Raw genomic sequence first — 19,005 nt, forward strand, 5'->3', positions numbered from 1 at the left:
ACTCCTTGTTAAGCGACCACCCAAAGCAAAAGGCGCTCGGCGTGGGAGGAAGGTGCCGTTTGCGTGGGGGGGGGCTCCTGCTCCACCCGAAACACCTTCGCCCTCCCCGCTCCGGGCCTGGCACCGCTTCAAACGCCACGCCTCGGGGGGGCTGCTCCTCCTCCTCCTCCTCCTCCTCCTCCTCCTCCTCCTCCTCCCCCTCCCCCCGCTCCCCCCGCTCCCCTGGCCGCGGGGGTTCCGGACGCGGCTGGGCACACGCAGGTATCGCGACCCCCGGCAAGTGGCCGGGCCGGGGCTGGCGGTACCGGGCCGCCCGGGAGGGAAGGCCCCGCCGAGGGCCTGCCCGCCTGTCGCGCCCAGTCGCCATGGCGACGGCACCGCAGCCGGGGCGGGCAGGCCGGCGGGTAGCCAGCCCCAGCGCGGCGAGCAGAGCACCCCCCCGGGCTTCTCCCCCCCGGGCTTCTCCCCCCCGGGCTTCTCCCCCCCGGGTTTCTCCCCCCCGGGCTTCCCCCCCCCCGGGCTTCCCCCCCCCCGGGCTTCCCCCCCGCCGCGCCTCGGCCCCGGCTCCCCCGCAGCGGGGCGGCCGCCGCCGGCCGGGGCTTCGTGTGGGTCCCGCCTTGAGGGAGGCGGCGGCCGCCCTGAGGGGGCCCGGGGGGCTGCTGCTCTCCAGGGACGACGAGCAGGAGGAGCTGGCTTTGAGCCCAGCACCAAAATTAAAACTGCTTGGACGTCACCCTGGCAAAAAAGCGACCCTCGGAAAGGGCCAGCCACGGAGCCTGCACAGGCTCCCGAGGTGGCCTCTTCCCGGAGCTCGCCTGGCCTTCCTGGCAGGACTAGGCTCCTATCTCGGCAAATCTCCCTTGCTAAAACTCAGGCCGAATAATAAGGACGATCTTACAGTGTGTGCTTGTATTTAGCTGTCTAAGTTTGCTTATGGATACGTTGCAAGTACCCGGTGACGTCCAGAGGTTTTCCAGATGACGGCCGATGCCTGTGGTCTCCTGCAGAATGCAGTGGCTTTTCATTTTGCTGCCAACGTTAGATCACAGTCATTTAAATGAAATCAACATGAAATAGATGATAATTTCATTTTTTTTTTCTGTTAAAAGAACAATTCGGCAGTGTTGTTAACTTCAGGAAATGAATCACACTTTACAAAATCATACCATAATCTTATATAGTACTTTTTGTTGCCTTCCCATGTTTTAACTTTAGGGTGTACTAGGACTAAGCTTCAAGCTTTTCTTTATGAGACACTCATAAACGTGCTGCTTATTGAAAGTTCAGATCCACAATTATTTGCAGACTTCCAGGAGATGAAATTTTTAGGAAGAATCACCAGCAGTAATAAAGATGTGATAAAATGTAATAAAGATGTGATAAAAATGACAGTCTTAAAAGGTAGCATCTATTTCAGGAGCACAAACTCATGTTACAGCACTGACTACATGCAATACTAATTCGGGGACTTTTTTATTTTAGACACTGCTTTAAGGTGACATCATGGATAAATATGAAATCATTAAAAAAATTGGAGAAGGATCTTTTGGCAGAATATTCTTGGCAAAAGGAAAAGTGGATAATGAGCAGTGTGTTATCAAAGAGATCAATTTAACTAAGGTAAAACAACCTGGGTGGTAATGGCAGTCATTTACCTGACTCTGCTAATTGCCGTTAGCTAGGGTATGAACTTGGGTGATGTTTTATCTCCTTCATAGTTCCATCTTGATTATATGGAGTTAAACTTTCTGAAGACTATGCTCCTTGCTAATTTAGTGATTTTACAAGCATAGACAAAATGTATGTTGATATTAACAGTGTTCACATCTTACTGCAGTTTTGTTCTTTTCAAAACTTCTCTCTACCTACAATACGTGACGCTAATTCAAAGTTTATAATAAATGATTCAACTACGGTGGAACTGTTGCCACTGAAATGAATCACAATTTTGCGATACATTTCTTTAAACTTTTTCATGTCCTTTTTTATCCCCACATCCGTATTTTCTGATGTGAGCGATTCACAACGGAGTCTTTCCAATTCTCATTTATGTTTATGGTAGTTTGATTCATCTCATCTAATTGTAAATTTCCACTCTGTAGCTGTCAGCAGCCGAGCTGCTTGGCTCGTCTCCCTTTCTAGGAGAACAAGGGAAGTAGGGATTTTTAGAAAGCTGTTGATCGTGTATGTTTTAGACTTCTGTTTTAGAAGGAGCTGACTTGGGGCATAAAAGCACTCTGTCGGCTGCAGGGGCAGGTCAGAGTCGCTGCCTCAAGTATCAGAGGACTACCACTCCTGGATCTAGTTCCAGAAAGGCAGGCAGTTAAACTCTCTGTGACTTCAGTACAGGAGTTTCAACAGTCCATTTCAGTGAGTCCCTACATGCTTTTGACAGGTCTTTTGCTATTCTGAGCCACACTAGTGAATTTCTAATATATTAGAGAGTTACAAGAGAAGAATACATTTTTATACATAAGTTCTAGAGCTGTATAATTTCCAGATTCAAACCCAGAAAAAATGATATGCTAGTAATGACAGCTAAATAAACAAATAGTTTCTCTCTATGCTCATGACCAATAAACCCCATGCATTTCTAATCTCAGATTTTGATGTATGCAAAATAGAAAAATGGAAGTTAATGAAATATTATTGTGGATCCCACTGGTAGGAGCTGGATGCAGAAGATTACTACTTGAAAGTCGTAAGATTTTTTGTATGGTAGAGTGTGTTTCACTCACTCTCTGATTTTTGAATCTTTGAGGATTACATTTCAAAATTATTTCTTAGAAATGATGGTAAGAAACTTTTTATAAATAAAGGAGGACATTCTGATGGGTGGATACTCACGTACATTAGTTTTTAAGAAGTAATATTGATGAAAGTATGATCACAGTGAACCAAATTAAGTTTGCCATTTAATATAATAAGGGCAAAGGGTTTGCCTGAAATGTTGCAAGAACTCATAACACCAGTAAAACAAAGGACTCTTTTTTTTTCTTTTTACTTTATTCTTTTGAAATCATCCATGTTAAGAATACAAAATCATCTAGACTTTTATTCTTCAAGTACTTCAGGGAAGTTTAATTTCAAAGTCTAACTCTATTCATCATAGCCCATATATGCTTAGCAATAGCATTTGTGTAAAAATTTTAAAGGTATACATGTGCCTGTTTGTAAAATGTCATGCTTTGGTTTGACTTCAGTAATGTTCCAATATACTTCTAAGCATACACTGCAAATTGATATTTTACATCATATATGCATCATATTTTTTACTATTTCTGCATCACCTGGGTACACAGTGTTATTGTAGTTGTGGGAATGGTTTGATAAACGATGTAACAATTTTTTAAAAGAGTTGAATATATCATTGCTAGCATATAGTTTCTTAATTATTTGTAGATGCCCGTGAAAGAAAAAGAAGCCTCTCAGAAAGAAGTCATTCTTCTGGCTAAGATGCAGCATGCAAATATCGTAACCTTCTATGCTTCTTTGCAAGGTTGTCTTTAACGGTTTTGTTCTATTTGTGATTATAGGAGTGGACGTCAGCAAAGCCTACCTAGTTAATATTGCCCAACCTTAAGCCTGTCCCCAGCCCCTTACTTACTGGTGGGGACAGGTCCCAATTCCTAAAACCAAACATGAGGTATCCACTTCTGTCATCACTTGCCCTCTTCGTGTGCGTAGATGGAACCTGAGGTATCGTGGCATGAATGCTAGATCCTGGGGTGTCTGCATTGCTTAAGCTGAACTTTAGACTTGATCTCCAGTAGGAGTCCAGAGTTTAATGAGACTTTTCTAGGAGTTTCAGTAGAAAAGAGCTTTTGAGTATAGCAAGAAATAGGTGCTGCTGGCGTTTTGTCATGAGCCGTATTTTAAGGTATCAAAGATAGAGAATTCTTCAGGACCGAAGGAGATAGAAGGAAGTTTGTTCTTCATAAAAGCTAATTCCCTGTATTTATTTTTCCCACTGACATTGGTCATAAGCAATGCCTTATGCAATGAATGCTGTAGTTACAGCTTGTGTTCAGATTGTTTTCTGTGATCAGAACTGTAAATGTTTTAAGGGACACATAAATCTGATAGTCTTCTGGTCCCCAGAGAGGTAAGAATACGGTGAATTTCCATATTAAGTAGCCCCTGCTGTTTATTTCTACTGTTTGGATGCTGTCTACTGTTAACCTTTTCCCTTAGTCTAACTGTATAAGTAGTTATTATCGTGTAACAATCTCAACTATGAAACATTCTGCTAAGCATTCCCTGTAGGAACATCTGCCTTTCTATCAGTGTGGTCTCTTGAGGGTTTTCTCTATGTATTTAATATTTTGGTGAATATCCATTTAAAAATATTTTCATGTTGTAGAGTGTTGTATCAGTTTTCACTGAAGTATCCATTTTTTTCTCAGTTACTATTTGAAATGGAGAAGTAGATAGAGGATTAACTACTCTCTTTTAAAAGAAGGACCATATGAAAAAAAAGTTATTGATGTATTAATGAGTAATAAAGGAAAAATTATACTTTTGCTTTCAGAAAAGAACAAGCTATATATTGTGATGGAATACTGTGATGGTGGAGATTTAATGAAGCGGATAAATATGCAGCATGGAGTGCTATTTGATGAGGACCAGGTGAAAGAAGTTATCTTTAGAGGAAAGGACATATTATGTAAAACACATGGTTTGAATTATCCAGTACTAGCTACTCTTTCTTTTCTGCTCTGTTAAATTAAATAAATGTTTTAAAGAAACTTCGGTAATTTTAATGGGAGTTCAAAATTTGCTTTTTACACTGCCTTAAGATCTTAAATTAATTCATTACCAGCATTTTGATGCCATTTTTATCCCCCTTCCCTATTGTTCCTTCCATTGTGGATGCACTTTTTCTTTGTATTAGTAGTATACCTACTAAGCCATAAAGACTTTCTTTTAAATGACGTTTTAGAATTAGGGGGGGATATATTATATATTAATTCTTCATTTGTTTATGCTATTTGCATCATGACATACCCTGTTTTACACTGAAGTCAGTGGTAAATCTCTCATTCATTTAATTTGGGTCAGAACTTCTCTGATGCCATTTAAGTTGTTAAACCAGCACAGAGAAATAAACTCGGACATCTGACTGCTTTTGGACCATCTTCACATATAGTTTATTTTGTAAATAGGTGAGTATGATAGATATTGCAATTCACAGAAACAGAATTTCCCACTATTCCTTACTTATTCCTTTATTTTTTTATTAACTCTTAGCTTTCTGAAGGAAATTGTCTCTTATATATTGGACTTAGTGTACTGAACTCTGAGGTTATTTAATCATGCATAGTCTTAAACTTCTGCAGGTACAGTGAAAATTTACCTAGAAACTAGATAGGTAGTATCCACCCTGTTAGTGGAAATATGCTCTAAAGTATAAAAGTGGGGAAAAAAAAAGTATTGTGACTTTTCTTTTTTTTTGCTTTAGTAGTAAACGAGGAACTCCTTAGTGTAGAAGTCAGTTGGAAGTAAACTACTGGTTCAGTAATAATGAATTTTAAGATCCTATTGGGAGTCATACTAGAGGTAGAGAGAACATGAGAGAGAATAAAGAGAGAACAAAACCACAGATCATGAAAAGAAAAGAAACAGAAAAGAACCAACACACACAAACCCCTCGACAATGAGACAGAATAATACATATCCAAAGAAAGGCAAAGGGAGTACAGACAGAATGCTGGATTATAGAAACTAAAGATACATCTGCCAATCAAGAAAGGAAAGCAAATTACCCAGTTTAACATAATGTTGTTAAAATATCGTTATATTTTTCAAATGTATGCCTAAGAAAGTCTTACTTGTGGCATCAGCGCTATTCAGGAAACTGCTTAATGTGAGGCATTACTAAATAGAAGCTTATTACTTGAATCAAAGTCTTTCATGACCATCAATTTTCCTAAATAGAGAAGCATATAAGCACATTGTGCTTTTATTTCTGAATTAAGTCCAAAGGCCCTTATTCAAGAAAACACGTGTATTTGAAGTTAAAGATATGTTTAAGAGCTGTACTGGATCAAGGATAAAGAATAGACCAGTGTGCTTACTTAAGTTGCTTCACAGCTCCCTTCTTTCACCACATTTCAGCCCTTCATCCTTTGTTTCTGTTTTTTTTTTTCTGGACCCCATTCGGTAATACTACAAATGTAGTAACTGAGGGGTATGACTTCCACCCCTGAGGATTAAGATACTTTCCTGTTCTGTCTTAGCTGTTTGAACTCACTAATTTCTAAATATAAGTCTAGCATTCCTGCTGTCCTTTGACTTGATTCTTTAGTCCTTGTTCAAGCACTCATCCTGTCACAGTCAGTGAAAACTTGGGGATAAGGGGAGTAGAACAGGTATCTATTTCCATTTGGTTTTCTGATAGAACTAAAAAAACAAAAGGAAAAGTCCGTGGCATTAATTTTAAAAACATTGCTTCTTACTATTTTATCTTGTATATGCTCTACATGTTTTATATTTTGTTGTTATCTTTATTTTATATATTTCAGTAAGATACTCCACTGGACATAAGAGTCACAGAAATTTATAGATATTTGTTTCCTTTATCGTTCACTGCAGATTCTGAGTTGGTTTGTGCAGATCTCCTTGGGCTTGAAGCATATTCATGACAAGAAGATTTTACACAGAGATGTGAAAGCACAGGTAATAAAACTGGTACTGGAAAGGCAATGATTTTGTCGTGTAAGAAATATGCTTAAGAAGCTCTGCTGCGTTTAACTTTTGCATACCAGTTTTGTTTTTATTTGCAGAACATTTTTCTTAGCAATAATGGAAAGGTAGCAAAGCTTGGGGACTTTGGCATAGCAAGACAGTTGAACAGGTAAGCACCTTTTTAAATTAATCTGTCACCTACCCCAAATAGGACTGTTTCTGAATGCCCAGAATGCAACCTGAACGTGCAGGTTGGACTCTGCTTGTTCAGGGGATCTGCGATACAAAGGTTCTGACACTACTTTTTTTTTTTTTTTCTTCTATTGTCCTAAAATATGCCATCCTGCATGAAACCACAGATGTATGTAGCCTAGTAGCTGTTAATGTATAGCACATAGTGTGGGGGAGCCCCAATCTTTCCCTGTTCTGTGTGGACATAAAGAGACTCTGGAGGCACAGCTCCTGCTGTTGCAGCTGTTGATAATCACTTCTGGTGCCTCATAAATAAATAAAGCGAAGAGTGTTAAAAGCTTAGGAAGGAGTATAAGAGAAGAGTTCCTACAGATTTTCTTTGTATGTCCTCGAAGACCGTGCCTATATGAATTTTCTAAAAAGGGCCAGAACCCACTCTCTGGGCCTGAGAGTAAATGACACATCATGGCATGGCTTGCATCTGTAGGGCTAAACTCTTCTCCCGAGGAGCTTGGCCTTGTCTTTACTGCCTGGTCTGGCCTGCATGGTGACCAGGTGTTGGCTGAGAGAGTGCTCTCTGGTGTGGCCAAAACATGCCAGGGGGCACGCTAACAACGGGACAGTGCTTGGATTTGATCTCTCTTTATGCTGCTTGATTATCTTCGACCTTGGCAGGATATTGTGGCAAAGAAGGTCCGCAATTTAAACTGGTATTGTGTGGAAAGGTAATTTGTGAATCGTTTTGTCGATTGTCCCCCCAGTATCGGTCCTTCTCAATTGCTTTGTACTCCACCTGCTGCAACACATTGCTAAAATTTTTCCTGTTCCTAAATTGAGCCAGTGCAAGTTTGACCACATTTCTGCCTACACAGCACCAGTGAAGAGAACGGGTAACTTTAACCAACATAGACAATTTGCTCATACTCTTCAGATGTACGTAACTGTGTACATGTATTAGGTACCTTTATGCATTCTTCACATGGACATACGGCGTGTGTAATTTCTGCCGAGGCCGCATCAGGTTGGCTTTGGATTTAGGTGTGCATAACCTTGCAAGTTCAGTGGTGCATCGGAGCTAGGAAGCCTTGCTGAGAGTTCGAGTGTATTGGATTAACGTGTTTGGACAGTCCCTTGGTCCAAGGCGGCTCCTCTCCAGGGCATGCCATGTTGCTGTTGTAGCTGCAGACTCTGCCAGCTCTCGTACCTTTGTGGTGTGTTCCTTTGTGGAGCACAGACCTCCTGTCAGTGCCTCCACAGGTCACCTACTCGGGCAGAAAGTGCCTAACTTCAGAAGTGTTCTGGGGATAATTGCTGTACGGATTGCTGCTACACAGCAGAATAATACATAGCAGATGGGAGGTAAACCTTGGAATTTGAATGTCTGAGTACAGGCATTTTAAAGAGTATTTAATAGGCTTATACAACAAGAATAATTGGAGATTGGGAGTATTTTTCCTCATATAACAAGTGACTTAAGTTTCTCAGGCTCTTTTCCTCCTCCCCCGGGGTATACAAAAGCATCTTCATCTCCATTCTCCAAAATGCAATAGCGTCTAATGCTTTTACTTGCAATCACGTGTCTGTGGCAGCTCTGGCACTCAGACTTCATGCACTCCATGAAGAGAGTAACTTACAACTTCCATTGACATCTAGTATAGAGTGAGAGAAATCACACTCTGTCAGTACCTGTTTTTCTCTGCTGACTTCTCAGGGGCTCTTGATGACATCCATAGTGTAGATGCTTAAAAGCAAGTTAAATGAATTCAAGTGGTGCTATTTGGCCACACCTTCACAAGTCAGCAGCAAAGATGGAACTAGAATTCACTTATTCCTGCTTTAGATTCTGGACAGCACTTCCTCCTTCCACTGTTTCTGGCTTGCGTGAATGACTCCCACCTATGATATTCTTGTTTCAATTAATATGTTGGAGACTTCTAATATTTTGCTGTGTGTTTGACAACTTTCAGAGTGCTGTGTTAATGGTAAACGTTCCTTGAAAAAGTTGATTACAATGCTGGTGAAAACTGAGGAAAAGAGAATTCTTGTGCTTTCTGTTGAAGTGCAGATGCTCTCCGCTATTAAAATAGTTGGTCGTTTTTACACAGAGCTGGGAAATACTTTACTTTTTCTCAGGGTATTCCATTATTCAACTATTGGAGAGCAGCAGTAATGTCCCCCATGGGCTTTTCAACTGGGGCATGGAAGCCTCTCGTTCAATTGCTTGTAAACTTTTTCAGTCTGTAAGGCTTTTTGTTCATCGTGTTTCATCAGCACTATGGAGTTTGCCCATACCTGTGTAGGGACCCCCTATTACCTGTCACCAGAGATCTGTGAAAATCGACCATATAACAACAAAACGTAAGTCTCTGTCTTTCCTTCATACACTTGTGCGTGAGGGCATACAGCCACGCAAGAACTTATTTAGTGACATCATGGCTTAAATCAGTATTTTTGCAGGGCACCAGAAATTTCAGGTGTCCCTCTTTATGAAATTTTGTATTATTGCATACAATAATTAAGTTCAGCAATTGTATACAATAACCATGTTATACTATACAACACTGTCAGTTGTATTTTGACTCACAGTGTCCAGAGTACAGCAATCATTAATTTGTTGTGATTCATCTACAGGCTTAACATAGTTATATTTTTTGCTTTTATAAAGTTACTTGTAGTTTAAACTTAAAAGCTTAATCTCATTCTCTTTTAGTACTCCTTGCTAGTAGTGGCATGAAATGTAAAATAATTTTTTTTTCTTTGCTTTATCTGGTTCTCCGTCAAGTATTAAATTTCTGCCTCTCTTTCCAACAAGTAATAACCAATGCAAGTACAGATCTTTTCAGTTCCAAGTTTGTGAAGTTTTGATACGTTCACTTGTGATTTATAAAAATACACTAAAATGAAAGCTGCTAGGTTGGCAATTCTGGAACTTTGCAGTAGCCACTTACAGGAAAAAAATAGGTCCAATTGTAAGGGTTCACTCAGGCTTAACACAAAATACCAAAATAACAAGATGAGAAGCACTGAAAAGTCGGGAACTGAGTGAGCTAGACCCCCCCTCTCTCTGTGTGGTATGTGATCAACACCAAAAATCCTGGAGCCCAGACTAGCATTTCAGCTCTGAGGTGCTATTTATACAAGTTTACTCCCTTATTGTCTCCTTAATTATCCAGTCAGCCAGAGAGAGCTTTGCCCTTCACCCTGCTGGGAATATTAAGCAGGCATGCTTTATGTCATGTGCCTTTTCCAATGAAAACTGTAGTACCTAGTTGGGTATCATAGAAACACTGATATCACAACTAGAAAGAAATTTCGGGTTGTTTTCAGTGCATCCTAAGAAAAATTAAAAGTTGCACCAGTGTTAATCTGTGATGGAATACTGTTAATAAATTTGAGAGCTGAGAATAGGTACTGATTACATGTATGAAAATATAGTCTTTACCCTGAAACTTTAATTGCTTTTTATTCACAGAGATATATGGTCTCTTGGCTGTGTGCTTTATGAACTATGTGCACTAAAGCATCCTGTAAGTACCATAGAATCAGGTCAATATCATACTCTTAAAACAGATAGTGGCCAGCTTGCAAAAACTGTAGTGATAATAGTATTCATAGGCAGCTGCCAGAATTATTTTCAACTTCCTTACTGATTTTAAAGAATGACTGCCAGTGTGTAATTTTTCGTATTGTGTCTGTTTTGTGCATACTAGAATACAATGTACTGTGCTGTATTTCTACAATTTATATACACACACACATCAAGCATACATTTACTTTTTAATAAGTACAAAACTTTTTGAAAAGGTAGATGAACAGTTAATTATTATTATCATCATCATCATTATTAATGAAAGCCAGACTTCAAGGTTAGGCTTTAGTCATATAATTTTACTCATTTCTGTTTGAAAATACCAAGCTATACTTACGAAAGAGTTTGAGACCCACATTTCCTCGGCAAGCAGTTTGAGTCCCCAGAATAATTTTCCTAAAGGTTTAATTTTGTTTGGAAGCACATTCGTGTCAGAAGATAACATCAGGAAGCTGTGTTGTCCTCAGCCTGGTCTGAGCCTCAGATAATCCTCGGCCTGTGAGTACTATGTGGGGAAGGGAACACAGCAGGACCGCTCCCGACAGCAGGAAAAGGATCAGATTGCTGGGCCCAGCAGAAGTTGACCTTTTGCTGAGCTTGGATGCAGGAGAAGGCAGAGCAGCACTGGTAGGGAGAGCAGTTGTGCTGAGCTGAGAGCAAGGGGATACTGCTGAGGAAAATTCCAGTTTTCACAAAGTGAGAAAACATTAATATTAGTTCTTACGAATACTAGCTGTTGTACTCTGTATTGCTGCCCATTTTGGTTTTTTATTTGAAGGCAGGAAGTAGATGCTAACGTAGACAGGAAATGCAAACGAAGCTAAGGCAAGTTTTGGTTACACCACCTTCAAAATACTCAAATAAAATGGCAATTTTAGAAAGAAGTTGCTTTCAAAATTAGTTTTGCCTGTCTAGGGCCCTTAAAACTATATTGGTGCTGACCTGTTAAGAGATCTGCTGAACTGAGAGGGCTGAGTTATCTGAGTAGCATCAGTTAAAAAAATCAGATTGTACCTTGATTCCTGAGAGAACACAGAACGCAGAGACGAAGTTGTGTGGAGTGAGGTTTTGAAGGTGAACACTGTAAGTATAGCACGTGTGCAGGCTTCTGTTGAACGGATTTTGGCAAAACAGGTTTCATTCTGGGAAAATTGCTACTGTATGACAGAAGAGTATGAATAAAACTCTTCAAGGTACAAAAGCTGTTTGACCTGCTGAGTTGTCCAACTGAAACAAGGAGAACATAATCAGAAAATACAGTCAGAGAGTGGTTATATTAATTTTCCACAGCAAACTATGGATATAGTTTGGGATATCCATATTTGTGAAAGGATTTGTGAAGAGATTGCATAGCACGGGGCTTCTGTCTGCAAGTACCTGTTTTCAAGTTGAAGTGCCTAGTCCATAATTTCCAACCAGCAGTACTTACTGTCCTCTTTTTGCTCTTTTCCTTGGTTAAGTTTGAAGGCAACAGTTTGCACCAGCTGGTGCTGAAGATCTGCAGAGGACATTTTCACCCAGTGTCTCCCAACTACTCATATGATCTGAGGCTATTAATTTCCCAGTTGTTTAAAGTATCACCAAGAGATCGACCATCTATCAACTCTATTTTAAGGAAGCCCTTCTTGCAGAAGCTTGTCCTCAGGTATTTGCCCCCTGAGGTGAGTGCCTTTTACTGCTACTTGCTGAGAGAAAAAATGTGTATCGAAGTAGCATAAACAGTTCTATCAGATAACCTTTTTGCTTATAAATGGCACAGGAAGAACTAAGTCATGCTGTGGTAGATGGAAAAGACCCTTCAGCATCAGAGCCTGGAGCCAAGCTGATACAAGGTATTACTTAACATAAGTTCTGCTCTATAGCTTGATGGCTCTGACTTTCTCCAGAAGTCTTTCAGGCACATTTGGACACAAGAGTTTCACACAAAGTCGAAAATAAAAAGAGGAGAGAACTGCAACAGCAGAAACACTGCATTGCCGTTCTGTTTGGGAAAAGACAACTTTAAGACCTGCTTATTCGAAATGTTCAGCTAGAAAAACTGCCATAGGAACATGCTGAAATGTTTATCTTAATTCTTTTAAGAACAGAATTTACAAACTGAGAGACTTTGGTCAAGGTGCAGTATAGGTCTGTCACATTACTTCATTTTGCCAAACTATATGGAAAAATGCAAAAATCTTGCAAAACTTCCTTCATGGTATTTTACAAAATAATGAAAATGCATTTTACAAAATATTATAAATTAGATTAAATTGTGAGAGATGATGAACTCTCCTTGGTTTAGTGCTCATTGATAGATCAGATTGTGTATGCACGTTCTTAGAAAACATGGCTGAGACTAATTGGTATCTCTGTATGAACTGCTGAACATCTGACATGTTTCTGGCACCATAACCTTTTCCTAATTTTGTATTCTTCAGTATATCTTAATTATTCCTTAAATATATCTTCAGAGGTACTAAAGTAGTTTAAACACATTTGTGAAAATAAACCTATGTAGTTACTTAACTATGCTGTGGACTTCTTCCCCTTGCCCCCAAAATTCTTCAGTAGTATAGAAATCCATGTTATTTTGTAAATAACAAATTTCAATGTGATTTATCTGTCCTCAGGTCCAATGTGATTTGGACAGAAGCACCTGAATACCTAAGTCACTTAGGCATTTTTAAAAAATACCTATGGTCATACACTCATAATTTTTACATATTTTTTCTTCTAGACACGATACTCTAACAGTCATTACTCAGAGAAAATTCGGAACTCATTTAGAAACCACTTAATCATAGCAAGGACACTAGGTTTCATTTTTGCAGATAAGATCTTTGCAAAATACTCACTGACCAAACTGGAATGGGCTGTACTTTTATTCTTCTATCTGGGGAACTGATAAGCTAATTTTTTCCCTTTTCAGTCCTTCTTCCCAGATTTCACAAGTACTACAACACTGTCTAGTGATTTGTAGAATACTGAGAGCTAGGTTTAGAAAGGGAATGCCTAAGCAGGTAGACACCTAGCCTCCCGTGAAATCTGAGCCTCAGAACCAGGCCTGTTTCCTGCTCTTGGTACGAGCGTCAAATCAGCATTCTAGTTTATAGAGGTCTCCCTCTTATTTAGTGTGCTTCCCTGCAAAACTAATCAGTAAGATCCACTTTACATGTGTGTGTTAAGTCATGTTTTCAAAAACATGTCATTCTAAGGGTGAAAGGCAGAATGCCTAGGAAATGGGAAGCACAGTGATGATGATGAAAGGATGTAAGGAGTGTTTGTTAGCCCAGACTGTCAGCGTTAGCTGTATGTACCCTACTGTGGCTTGCAACTACGTTATCATTAATCCTGTAGAGAGCACAGAAGGTAACCTTTTAAACTTTTATCATTAAAAAGCAGATAAACTTCAAAAAAGAGGAGTCCAGGACCAAGTTCCTCCAGCATCTGGAATGGTGGTAACTGTCAAACAGGAATTATTTCAAATAAATGAATGGAAACCTCCTTCAAGAGGCCAACAGCCTATTTTTCAGGTACTGTGCATCCACATTCTCTTAATATTTAATAATCTTCAGAAGGCAAATTCCTGCCCTTAGAAAAGACCCTTTAAAAGGCTTAAGATGTATTAAATTCAGCTTAATGCCTACACTGAGTCAGTGGAGTCAGTTAACTGTATGTGGGAAACCCTGAGTTTTGGCTGCCTCAGTATGGTCCTTTGTAACAAAAGGAGTCAGGCATGCTTTGCATTTACATTGCACAATGGCAAATAAGCTCTGTGTTTGCATTTTTGCTATAGAACCAAATACACTGATTCTCTTACCTCAACCCTTCATGGGCAAAACCACTGGCACCCACTGCCCTTGTCTTAGATATTATTACAACAAGCTGTGATCAGATGTTACAGCAGAAAACTCCAGTTCTTCACAGCCATTTGTGTCCCTCACTTATTTTCCACCTCCTTTCCTCAGGCTGGATATCAGCTGTATGCTGTCTCCAGCCTCTTACTTGATATCACTTCATACCTTTATGCTTATCTTCAAGAGCACATAGCACTGCTTTGCGTGCTGGTGAACACGGAGCAAAGCACATTTAGGATCTGGGAGCTCCCAGCAGTAATTGCATAGTGGAGTTACAGTGGGTTAAGTGATGGTAGAGTCTTGTGGGGTACCCAGAACTGCAGCCCTCAAACAGTCACTTGCACTACCTGTCATAATACCGGACCTATGCAGAATATAGGATTTAGTTTTCCTAATAGTTACCATAGTTACATATGCAATGCAAATCCAGAGATGCTGGTTAAGTTTTCTTTCACTGTGCACTGTTGTAATCAAAGGCAGATTTTTGTCCACAGTGTTTTTATCTACAAGACATCCTCTAATATTAACACTGGGAAAGTTCCCACATTCTTTCAGCATTCACATGTAGCAATCAGTTTGCAAGGATATTTGCACAGTGTCATACTTTGAATGGCTTGCTTCAGGATTCACAGAATCAAGAATGATTGAGGTTGGAAGGGACCCCTGGGCATCACCTTGTCCACGCCCCTGCTCAAGCAGGATCATCTAGAGCTGGTTGCCCAGGACCATATCCCAACAGCTTTTGAGTATCTTCAAAGGTGGAGACTCCACAACCTCTCTGGGAAACCTGTGCGAGTGCTTAGTCACCCTCACAGTGAAAAAGTGTTCCCTGATGTTCAGGGGGAACCTCCTGTGTTTCAGTTTGTGCTCAATGCCTCTGGTCCCATCACTGGGCACCACTGACAGAGCCTGGCTCTGTCCTCTTAGTACCCTTCCTTCAGGTGTCTATGTTCATTGATAAGATCCCACCTAAGCCTTCTGTAAGCTTAAAAGTCCAAATTCTTTCAGCCTTTCCTCATAGGAGAGGTGCTACGGTCTCTTAATCATCTTTGTGGCTCTTTGTTGAACTCTCTCCAGTATGTCTATGTCTCTGTTGCACTGGGGAGCCCAGCACTGGACACAACACTCCAGGTGTGGCCTCACCAGTGCCGAGTAGAGGGGAAGGATCACCCCCCTTGACCTGCTGGGAATACTTTGTCTGATGCAACCCAGGATGTCATTCACCTTCTTTGCAGTGAGGGCCCATTGTTGGCTTGTGGCCGACTTGGTGTCCACCAGGACACCCAAGTCCTTTTGTGCCAAGCCGCTTTCCAGCTGGGTGGCCCCCAGCATGTGCAGGTGCACAGTGCAGGACTTTGCACTTTTCCTTATTGAACTCTGTGAAGTTCCTGTCCACCCATTTCTCCAGCCTGTTGAGGTCCTTCTGGATGGCAGCACAATCGTCTGGTGTATCAGCCACTCCTCTCAGTTTTGTCATCATGGAATCTTACCAAGTTGATCAAGCATGGCTTAACCCTTGGAGAATCCATGCTGGCTATTCCTGATGATTTTCTTGCCCTTCATGTGTCTGGTTTCCAGGATTAGTTCTTTACTACCTTGCTAGGCATTAAGGTGAGGCTGGCCAGCTTGTAGTTTCCTCGGTCTTCCTTCCTGTTCTTTTAGAAGATAGGAATGACATTTGCTTTCCTCCAGTCCTTGGGCAGTCCTCCCAATCACAGCTGTGATCATACAAAGATAATAGAGAATGGCTTGGCAATGACATGTGCCAGCTCCCCAAGTATTTGTGGGTCCATCCCATCAGGCCCCATGGACTGACGTCTGTCCAGTCTGTTTCCTAACCTGATCCATTTCCACCAAGGGTACGTCTTCTTTGCTGCACTTTCCCCCTTGTTGAAGGGCCTGAAGGTTGGTCTTGCCAGTAAAGACCGAGGTGAAGAAGGCATTCAGTACCTCAGCCTTTTCCATGGCCTGTGTCACCAGGGCCCCTGCTTCACTGATCATAGTTCTCAATCCTCTGACTTTTATTTAGATGGTCTGATTTGTTCTCCTTATTGCTTGGAATTGCCATGCTTCTGGAAATGATACTGTAAAACTGATTTCAGTGAGGGACAAGATAAACACATTTTGAGGTTGCCTCTTCCTTGGGAACATTACTGTCAGTGGAAAATTTTCTTCTTATATAGATATGAATCTATATTCTACTGTAATCTGGATTATACCATACGTAGATGAGCCTATTTCCAGTGTTTCTAAGAAGGAAAAACGGGACAAACAATTAATGTATTTACCATCTAAGGAAGGGATACTTAGATGCTTTTTAATTTATGTAAGAAAATAAGCCAAAATTAGCATTTTTCGCATTTTTCTTATACAACATACAGTGGTTTTTAGTCTCCCACCATGGAAAAGTTCGTGGATGTCTTACCACTTTTCTTTTATATCATGCAGTGGCAGCTAGCTGATCACCTTCTCTCCATTGTTCTTAGAAGAAATGGAAAATACAGTCTTGTCACATAGTAGAAATACAGGGATGTTTCATCACAGTAAGGACTCTGAGAAGTGAAAGACAAGATCCCACAGGCACATAATCACAGGCACATAATCACAGGCATGGTGACATGTGGCACAGAGCTCCCCTGAAAGCAGCAGTCAATGTGTATCGTGCCTGAAACTCCATCCCAGATTCCCCCTGGTCTCTGTGGTGGTTTGAGCCCAAAGGGCAACTGAGCACCACACAGCCGTTCACTCACCCCTTCCCCTCTCAGGAATGGGAAGGAGAAAATGAAGCAGAAGTGTCTCAGGAATCCAGTTATGGCTCGTCCATAACGGTCACAGGCAACAGGCAGACTTGCTGCTGGAAGAAAAAGAACCATCGTTTTAATTCGAACGCTAACAAAGACAACACTTAACAGACAAGGTGGGACAGTGAGAAGTGCCATCGCATCCAAAACTACCTCCCCCCCCGCCCCTTCTCCCCGGGCTCAGCCCTGCTCCCCGTCTCTCCCCCTCCTCCCCCAGCAGTGCAGGGGCAGGGGATGGGGGTCACAGCCAGCTCCTGCTCCTTCCTGCTCGGGAGCGGGGGGGAACGCCGCCCAGCCCTCCCCTGCTCCCCGGGGCTCCCCTCTCACTGCAGACAGGCCTCCAGGGACCTTCTCCGGCATCAGTCCTCCCCACGGGCCGCAGCCGTTCCCAGGCTGCTCCGCCGTGGGTCCCCCCCGCGTGTTGCTGCCCTCCCAGCGCCGAACCACCACAGCGGGGGCTGCTTCTCCCCTCAGAGTCCCGGCCTACTTTAAGTGTAGGCGCCTGTCTCGGTGTGGGCTCCTCCCCAGGCTTTAGGTTGACATCTGCTCCACCACAGACCTCCGTGGGTGGCAGGGGGGCGGCCCTGCCGCCTCCCCACGGGATCCAGGGGGCTCTGCTCCGGCACATCTCCCCCACGTCCTTCTCCTTCCTTCCACTGACCTGGGTGTTCGTCCTTCTCCCAACTCCTCCTCGCCAGTCCCAACCCCCCCGGGTTCCCCTTATTAAACACGTTATGGCAGAGCCGCAGCCACCACCACTAATTGGCTGGGCCCTGGCCAGAGCTGGGTGCGACTTGGAGCCGGGGGAGCTTCGAGAAGCTTCTCCCCGGGGCCAGCGCTGCAGCCCCCTCCCCTGCTACCCAAAACACCTGCACCACAGGAACCCAGCACAGTCTCCCACTTCCAAATAAGATTCTCATGGAATTTATTGAGTGCGTTAGGCTTCAGAACAATGAAGGGACTCCAGGGCAGTGACACTACAGGGTACAAAGGCCCAAACCGATTGACTTGCGCAAAAATACGGGCTGCTGCTTAATCACAGGAGCTGATGGAACATGGAAGACAGGAGAAGACAGTGGTAAAATGACATATACCCTGAGAAATTAGGAAGTTTCTGGGTTATATGTGAAAGGATTTGGAAAATTTATACTGGCGGTACTGTAGACTATATTACCATGCAACTCAGACTGGGGAGAAGGACAGGAAGTTAATTCAAACTTGGACTGATACGAATGAGAACAAGTAAATGAACATCCTTTATTATATTTTCAGGTGCAGAGCTCCAGATTTAAAATGGCAGAAAGGCCAGAAAGTATTAAAGTACATGGACATTATGGTCATTACTATGATAAGCTGGACAACTTGCAGAGGAAAGCTAATGCACACAACGACCTTTCTCATGTAAGTCAAAGAGTTGAGGAATACGATAAGCTAAAAGGACAAGTTGCACCTCCACCCCCACCACCCGACTGGTAAGCCTTTTTTGCTCTATTTATTAGTAGTGAACTTTCATGCATCTTTTGAGTTATCAGCCTTCCTGATTAGGTAACACTGGATATGGCTCATTCAGTATAATTCCTTCTCTGCTTGGTCTTTGATAATTTTTTTTTTTTACATAAGTTTATTGCACAACATAACTCCTGTTCCTATCTATCCAGAAGTTCCTTCTGAATGTGTTGTCCTGCTGTTTGAAATTTCATTGTCAAAATGTCTCCCAGATCTCAGCATTTTATTTGGTGAGAAATATCACACAGGCTTTTTGTAGACTTCCTGATTAGATCAAGGATAAACAGTCTTTCCTTCCCACCAGGAGCAGAATGATACAAAGACCAAAAGCAGTTCTCCACTTGAGGGAACAGAGTGAGAGGCAGGCTATGAAAATGCTTTTTTCCTGCAG

At 41.9% G+C, this 19,005-nt stretch overlaps 1 protein-coding gene across 2 annotated transcripts in view; it reads left to right on the forward strand.

Annotated features, from left to right (window-relative positions):
* Positions 1-229: 229 nt before the first annotated feature.
* Positions 230-19,005, forward strand: part of NEK5 (NIMA related kinase 5) — a 29,258-nt gene continuing 10,482 nt past the window's right edge. Inside the window, exons 1-12 of one of the 2 annotated variants that reach the window (XM_033000251.2) lie at positions 230-261; positions 1,483-1,620; positions 3,403-3,499; positions 4,532-4,629; positions 6,595-6,678; positions 6,786-6,856; positions 9,151-9,237; positions 10,352-10,406; positions 11,929-12,129; positions 12,228-12,300; positions 13,853-13,983; positions 18,381-18,580. In XM_033000251.2, the coding sequence (XP_032856142.2) occupies positions 1,504-1,620; positions 3,403-3,499; positions 4,532-4,629; positions 6,595-6,678; positions 6,786-6,856; positions 9,151-9,237; positions 10,352-10,406; positions 11,929-12,129; positions 12,228-12,300; positions 13,853-13,983; positions 18,381-18,580 (1,214 nt within the window). In that variant the 5' untranslated portion in view covers positions 230-261; positions 1,483-1,503. Of the gene's footprint in view, positions 262-1,482; positions 1,621-3,402; positions 3,500-4,531; positions 4,630-6,594; positions 6,679-6,785; positions 6,857-9,150; positions 9,238-10,351; positions 10,407-11,928; positions 12,130-12,227; positions 12,301-13,849; positions 13,984-18,380; positions 18,581-19,005 lie in introns of both variants that reach the window. The other variant, XM_033000252.2, reaches the window with a different exon arrangement.

The sequence above is a fragment of the Tyto alba genome, unplaced genomic scaffold, assembly GCF_018691265.1.
Source record: "Tyto alba isolate M040663 unplaced genomic scaffold, T.alba_DEE_v4.0 Super-Scaffold_45, whole genome shotgun sequence".
Taxonomy (NCBI): domain Eukaryota; kingdom Metazoa; phylum Chordata; class Aves; order Strigiformes; family Tytonidae; genus Tyto; species Tyto alba.